The sequence below is a fragment of the Mobula hypostoma genome, chromosome 8 (assembly GCF_963921235.1).
Source record: "Mobula hypostoma chromosome 8, sMobHyp1.1, whole genome shotgun sequence".
Classification (NCBI taxonomy): Eukaryota; Metazoa; Chordata; class Chondrichthyes; order Myliobatiformes; family Myliobatidae; genus Mobula; species Mobula hypostoma.
This window is the reverse complement of record NC_086104.1, coordinates 91,602,594-91,610,571: the sequence shown is the minus strand read 5'-3', so window position 1 is coordinate 91,610,571 and position 7,978 is coordinate 91,602,594. Positions and strand designations below refer to the sequence as shown.

Sequence of the window (7,978 nt, the reverse complement as noted above, 5' to 3'; positions counted from 1 at the left end):
AATACAAGGACAACTGACTGGAATTGGAAATGTTTTAGGAAGATTTATAATTAATTAGCTTAGAGAGATGGAAAGAGAGATCTTACAGTGCAATAGACCAATGATATCTTTATTTCATAAAGCACGTTATATACATCATGTTCACTTCACACAGTATGGAGAGAAGAAAATTAAGTAAATAGCGATAAATAGCAGCATTTGGTCAATGAGAAGGTGGGAACCCTGACAGAGCAGCATACCCACACTACATTGGATAATGTCCTCAAACCTTAGGACTGGGATTTGAACCTACAACTTTCCACCTCAGTAGTGAACTTCCATCCAGTTGACAGATGGCTACAACTAACACATCTGAATGGAACTGGTGGGATGGACAGGAACTAGTTCATCAGGAGGAAGCCACAAGAGTTGAGGCTGCACTCTTGTGCGATTGTCTGACCTGGTTGATTTGAATATGCTCCATTGGTGCTGCAGTATTTCTGCTTTTCTGTTGCCCTCATGTAAATGACCAGCTAACCATCACACTGCCAGAAGCGCGCTGTAGACCCACCAGAGTTCCAGGAGGAAGTGTGCAACCTGCCACCAAGAAGTGTGAAAGCACCCGAGCAGAAATAGCTCAAAATTTCAATGACACTCGAATGAACTGGGAAATGGTTAGTATTATATGAATGGGGGCACAGAATTCAATAATTTCATTTGGAACCTGTTTCAGCTTACAAGATGGGATTGGGTCCAATTCTGTATTTTTTGTTAGAGAATGAAGCTAAGCAGGTGGATGGAGTATCAAAGAGAGAGCATCTATGTAGTAGTGATCTTAATTCAGTCCAGATACGTCATTAAGCATAGAATGGGATAAAGATAAAAGACTAATGCTTCCAAGTTGGGGTAACACCAATTCCACTTGTCAGAGAAGTAATTTTGTAAAACTGGTCTGGAAACAACTACTTGAAGATGATTCAGTCTCACAACAATGGGAAGCTCTTGAGAAAGAAATTAAAGGTGTTCAGAGTGAACAAGGTCATACTGAGATAATGGGTGGGACAGATCCCGGGTGCAGAAGGGTTCATGCCAAACAGTGATGGCTTTATGCAGCAGAACGTCTGGAAGAATATAAGATGCAGCAAAGAAATGAAAGGGGAAGTTAGCAAAGCAAAGGGGAGTGTGGAAAAGTTTGGCAAGTGGAATCAAATAAAATATTTTCTAAGTACATAAAAGTATGTGCACCATTGGTTACTATAAAGACAACTTGTTTGAGGGTCAGAGAATGTTGGTAAGATTCCTGACATACTTCTTGTGTTTCTGTTCAGCTGAATGAGTGCGATATCAGATGGGATAAGCTGACGGAGGAAATATTAAAGACTTGAAAATCGATAGATCTTCAGGCCCAGGAGTGCTGTCAGAGACTGGAGGACTGCTGATGTTATGATGGAAGAAGACAGAAACCAAATAATTATAGGCCAGTATATCAACTTGCTTGGTGGGCACATCATTGAAATCACTCAGGTTCATCCTGAAGTATCAGTAAGAAAGGCAGACATTAATCTGAATGTTGTTGGCATGGATTTATTCTGTGACTTTTTGCTATGACATACAAAGTTGAATTTCTGATGAAGTAACAAGAAGGCTGATGATACCAAAAATGTTTGATGTGCCTGCGTGGATCTTCATAATCTTTTGAATAATGCTCCACAAAGCAGGATGGTCAAGCCAGGAGATTCAGAAGGGAGTGGGAGATTGAGTCCAAAATTGGATAAGTGTCAGGAAACAAAGGGCAGGAGTTGTTGAGTGTTTCTGTGACTTGAAGAGGTTCCCAATGAGATTTCATAGGACTCTGTATTCCACCACTTGTCTTTGGTGATTTAGGCATCATATTGAAGTGCAACCTTGAAATTTATGTATAACACTGTCCATGTGACTGATATTGAGAAGGTAAACTTTAGACTGTTTTCTAAATAGACGGCCTGGCAAATGAAAAATGGAAATAATGTTATTGTCAAGCCATGGCATCAATTTAAGGTTATGGTTTGGGGTGAGTGGGAGCTCCACTAGATCTGTATACAACCCTGGTTAGGCCATAACTTGAGTAGAATATACACTTCTAAAAGGACAAATAAAACAAATACTATTTAGAGCATATCGTAGATCACCATGGGGTCCAAGGGAGATAGAGGTAAAAATCTTCAACAAGTATCTGAGAAGTGCAAAAGAACAATTGCCAAAATGATGAAGGACCATTACACAGCTTGAACTGGGAAATAGTCAGTGTGATATTGAAGTAGATAGAGCATTCAAAATGTCATCCAGAACATTTCAGCCCAACAAGATGAGGTTGGGTACAATTATGTATTTTGGTTTATCAGAGTTACTTGGTCAGATGGAGATCATCAGGGAGAGAGCATCTGGGTAATAGTGATCTTAATACAGTTTACGTAGATTTTGCATTAAGAGTGGAATGGGATAACGATAAAATAGGAGTCAAGGTTCTAAATTGGGGAAATACCAACTGTGCAGTGGTTTAGTCAAACTAGAGTAGAAGCAGCTGCTTCGAGATGATTCAGTTTCAGAGCAGTGGGAATCACTTGAGAAGGAAATAAGAAGGACTCAGGATGAGCATGAGTGATGGCCATGTGTTTAATGTGGACTGTTTCTTTACTAGACAACCCAACTATCAGGTGGCGTCAGATGAATTAATTGGTAGGATTAAGGGGGAAGAAGAGAAATCTTTTCACCCAAGGGTCACTGCATGAAAGGGTGGAAGAACCAGAAGTCAGTCTCACATTTAAAAGCCTTTGAATGTACACTGAAGAGCGGTAACCTGCAGGGATATGGAAGGTAGGGAGTGGCTGGAGAGTTCTCTCTGCACAAAAATAGAGATGAACAGCCTCTTTGGAGTTGCAACTATGATCTTATAATTCTTTTCAAAATCCAGACAGATTCTGTGACCCAGGGTATCTTTGCTAGATGCTGTGCACTGCTCCTGTGTTGTCCTCAGGATGATCAATTCCAGAAACTGTCTCTGGTTCTTCATCTCCTCCTATCCCTAGTTTGTTCAACTTCTGTCCATTCAGAGTCTCAATGACTCTGGAAAGGATGTTTCAAAGCAGTACTCACTGACAGCTTCTAATAACACCACGCATCACATAATAAACTGGGTTTGCACAGACAGTGTTTCTCAAAACCTGTTTATTTATTATCCATCCATTTCACAGTGCCATGGAACACATTTTCAGTTTAAAGCACAGTGTAATTGCTTGTACTTTAAAGTTCTGAAGAACACCAAGTACTGAGGAGACCTTGCCTTTGTGGGCTTGTATAAATTCGGTGATGGGGAGGTCAGAATCAGCTTTCCCTTTGATTGGTCAGTGCAGATAACAGGCAGCAGACGGTGACTCTCCACCAGCTATTTCAGAGCCAAGATCAACCTATCAACGACAGTCCCCACCCAATTTCTTACGTTTCCTTCAAACCCACCCCTTTCAGTCTGTGGAATTCATATCAGTGGAAACATCTGACTGTCCCTTGTTAACTATAACCAATTGCACCATCTAAACACAGATCAAAAGCTTTCTTTATTTTCTTAAGCATGTTTCATGAATCCTGGTGAACCTTCCACTTGACCGTAACATGAATGTTCTAATTTACAGTTTTAAAGCTCCTGATCAGTTATTTCAATCAGGGTTTTCCTGGTCTGCAATGATAGCAATACCACTAGACCATGGTTAGAATTGACAGATCTTTCCCTAACTTTTAATTACATTCCTTATGACCACAAAGGGATATTTCATGACATTTATCATCTCCTCCCGGAACTTCCTCTGGGTGATGGCATAAATAAACATGTTGGTGCAGGAGCTGAACAACTGAAACATTGTTCCAATGGTGTCTACCACAACATAATCAAAAGGTATTCCTACGTATTGTCCAGTAATTCTTTGAACTGCTAGACTGAACACCCGAACTATCCAGAAGAGGACAAAACTGGTTGAAATTGCGAAGAGCAGAATGATGGACCTTTTTCGATTCTTCATCTCTGGGTCATCCTTCTTTTCCCCACTCTGCTGACCCCTCAGTCTCCTGCGGACTGCACTGGCCTTCAGGATGTGCCTGACAGTGACAGCATTGAGCAGCAGGATCAGCACAAAGGGGACGATGGGGGTTAAAAATCCGTGCCCCCAGTCAAATTGTTGCCACACGGGGGAAGTTATGAACCAATACGATATCACGCAGAAATATGGCTGGTACTTGAAATACCACGGGATGTTGGTCAACACGCTCAGCAGACTCACCACTGCAATAACGATAGCTGCACCTTTTTCAGTGCAATATCTGGTCTTCAGCCTCTGGAAGCAAATGGCCACTGTGCGGTCCAAGGTGAAGCCAACAGTGAGCCAGACAGAGCAGGAAACAGAAATGTAACCTATTGTATCTACGACATTGCACTCGGGAGAGTAATAAAAGCCAAACACCCTTTGGAGAATGACGCGAAATATGACGACCAATAGATCCGCCACAGCCATGGCTACAAGGTATGAAGTGACAACTTTGGAGAGTCTACACCGCCCTCGCAATAGTGTTACAAATGCCACCACGTTTGCTGTGAATTTTGGAAAAGTAAACATAAATTTGTCAACTGAAGGGGAACAAGTAGAGTCATTGTTAATTATTGCAGGTTCAATAGCTGAGATGAAATAAATGGGGCGACCAAATGGGTAAGCAGGTACATTGTCAATGAAACACAACATATACCAAGTTTGGAATTGGATGAACTGGTGCAGTAATGTTCAATACAGCCTCAGTAGATGACAGTGGAGTTTCCATATTTACCCCAGACATGGGCCGGAAATGGGGTCAAGGAGGCAATGAGGCTCCAGTCAGTCACTCATCGGAGCTCCCTATACGGTTGACAATGGGAACCACTTGGATGAGTTGAGGAGTTGGACAGCCAGCTGGTTTAACTCGTCCTCACAGGGAACATCTTGTTCACTCACTTGGTTTGAACAAGAAGTGTTGCCAAGTGAACCCACAAAGTTTCCAGCTGTGTCCACCCCAGGGTTGAATTTCCGGAACATTCCTTGTTCCATTTCACATGGGTCTCATTCCTCTCTCTTCCCCTCATGGTTTTGACTGATTGAGGCCAGTTCCTGCTCATGCCCTGAATAGAAAAGCTTCAGGAATTTTGCTGCAATTTCCAATTGTTTGTTCCGTTTTCAGCTCTTCACCTCTTGCCTTTTCTATCTCAATTTCTAGAGATGGGTTAGCAACCGATATCCACCAGGGAGACCTTGTGTTTATATTCATTAAATATCTACATATCCCTGGGAAAACATGGGATGAATAATCTTACATTTTAGTTGGAGATATGCACCAACAAAAGTCTATTTACATATGATACATTGCATGATCTGGAAGTAAACTAGCAGGGCTTGAAATAATTGAAGTCGTTAGTTTGGATCCAGTGCTCAAAAAGTGCAAACCCCACTGTACCTGGTGAAGGAGACTGAGCTATTAAGACTGAAGCCTGGCAGACGCGGTGGAGAGGTAGTAAATACAATTAAGAAAGCGGAGAGGAATATTAGTGGCCAGTCAGAGCTGGAGTAACAATCATAAATAAGCAATATTGAACAAATCCATCATCAAGTTCCATTATTAAATCTATCAAAGTGGTAATGGTTAGAATGACTTACACAGAACTCCAATGATTGCCAGGATCCGGTAGTAATGAGGTAAAAAATCATTGAAAAAATAGATTACACGATCTCTCATCATGCTTGCAGAAAATCACAATGCCCTCCAGCGGGGAAGAGTTAATGTTGACTCCACTGCCTGAGTCCACTCCCTCAGTGACCACCTGTACTTATAGAGGCAAGTGGCATCCACAGGGACCACAGGGTGACGTGATTATTGTTAGTTACCTGGATCAGGATAAACACGTTACAACATTAGCTCCATGTCTGACGCATCAATTAACAAATGAACAACAGAGTGTGGTCAGACACACCTGGTGTTCAAGCACTGGGATGGAAACTGAAGGCCACAGGCTGGAAACACAGAGGAGAGTCTTCAATGTATCCTACCTGTTGTGGGTTTGTAACGGTGACCCACTCACACCTTCTTCCATCTCCTGTCCCAATATCTTTACCGCTTGGTAAGCCCTTGCTGCATTCTGCTCCTCAACCCCATACACTCACACAGAGCAATCTCCTAACCTCTACTTCCAGCTTTTGGCAAAAAATTAAAGCCCTCATGTCTGTCATCATTCTCCACTTCTTACTCAGTGGCTCAGGCAGACTAATGGAAATTTTCCTGGAGTAACATTGTCTGGCTAGAGCTCTGTGACTAATAGTGTTCTGCAGGGATCTATACTGGGAACCCTGCTCGAATGACTTGGGTGAAAATATGGATGGATGGGTTAGTAAGTTTGCAGATAAGGGTATAGATCTGTTGCAGAAATGTGAGGTGTTGCATTTTGTGGGATCAAAGGTACTGAGTCTGCCTCTGTGACTCAGAAGTTGGGAGGGAGAAGAAGAGGCATACTGTAGTGATAGGGGATTCGTTGACTAGGGGAACGGACAGGAGATGATGCGGGCAAGAATAAGATTCCTGAAAGGTATGTTGCCTCCAGGTGCCGGGGTCTGGGATATGTCAGACTGAGTCCTCAGCATTCTTAAATGGGAAGGTGAACAGCCTGAAGTCGTGGTCCATGCAGGGACCAATGACATGGGTGGGACAAGTGACGAAGCTCTGCATAGGGAGGTCAGGGAGTTATGTATTAAGTTAAAGTGTTGTGTTTTCAGAATTACTACCCGTGCCACATGCTATTGAAACCAGGACGAGGAAGATTATATAGTTTAAAACGTGGCTAAGGAATTGGTATAGGAGGGAGGACATAACATTTTTGGATCATTGGGCTCTCTTCCAGGGAAGGTGGGATCTGTACAGAAGGGATGGTTTGCACCTGAACTGGAGGGGGACTAATATTGTAGCGAGAAGGTTTGTTAACGCTGCACAGTTGGGTTGCAGGGGGATGGGAACCAGCGTGCCAAAACGAGTTAGTGGAGAGGTTGTGGAGCCAGATGTTGGTAAGACCTCAGACAAAGTTAAGAATCAAAAGGTTGAGCATGGTGTGACTAGTGTCCTGAGCTACATACAGTATATTTCAATGCAAGAAGTATTGTAGGAAAGGCGGATGATAGAGCTGAAGGTGAGGTAGCTGGTTCATAAACAGAGGTAATGTGTAGTGAGGAGAAGCTGTTGATAGGGCAAAACTGCAGTCAACTGGATAAGTTGCAATGGAAAAGACAAAAATGAAAAGAGTGAATACAGGACTGAAGGTGTTATTTTTTCAATGCGTGCAGTATATAGAATAAGGTAGATGAACTTGTAGCACAGTTGCAGATTGGCAGGTATAATGTAGGCATCACTGAGTCATGGCTGAAAGAAGATTATAGCTGGGAGTGTGCTGCTCAAGGATACACATTGTATCGAAAGAACAGGCAGGAAGGCAGGAAGGCAGAGGGGGTGGTGTTGCTCTGTTGGTAAAATATGAAATCATATCATTAGAAAGAGGTGACATAGGGTGGAAGGTGTTGAATCATTGTAGATAGAGCTAAGGAACTGCAAAGGTAAAAAGACCATGATGGGAGTTGTATACAGACCCACAAACAGTAGTAAGAATGTGGTCTACAAATTACGTCGGGAGATGGAAAATGCATGCCAAAAGGGCAATGTTACAATGGTCATGGGAGATTTCAGTATACAGGTAGATTGGGAAAATGAGGTTGATGCTGGATTCCAGGAAGGGGTACTTCTAGAGTGCCTATGAGATGGCTTTTTAGAGCGGTTCGTGTTTGAGACCACTAGGGGCTCAGATATTCTGGATTAGGTGTTGTGCAATGAACCAGAATTCATTCGAGAGTTTATGGTAAAAGAAACCTTAGGGACAAGTGATCATAATATGATTGAATTCACCCTGAATTTT

General features: G+C 42.4%; 1 protein-coding gene across 1 annotated transcript; it reads right to left on the bottom strand.

The window, feature by feature from the left end:
- Window positions 1-3,740: 3,740 nt before the first annotated feature.
- On the bottom strand, window positions 3,741-5,766 carry LOC134351163 (probable G-protein coupled receptor 139). The gene is made up of 2 exons (XM_063057278.1): window positions 5,685-5,766; window positions 3,741-4,630 (listed from the first exon to the last, which is right to left on the bottom strand). Exons 1-2 carry the CDS (start codon window positions 5,764-5,766, stop codon window positions 3,741-3,743), a joined length of 972 nt encoding a protein of 323 aa, XP_062913348.1.
- Between the last annotated feature and the right edge of the window lie 2,212 nt (window positions 5,767-7,978).

What these genes read in the sequence shown, in the direction of transcription:
- LOC134351163 (XM_063057278.1), bottom strand. Translation starts at nt 5,766, where the DNA reads ATGATGAGAGATCGTGTAATCTATTTTTTCAATGATTTTTTACCTCAT. An exon ending in GGCAATCATTGGAGTTCTGT is followed by an intron (nt 4,631 to 5,684) that starts GTAAGTCATTCT and finishes GTTCCCCTTCAG; the next exon opens with TTGACAAATTTATGTTTACT.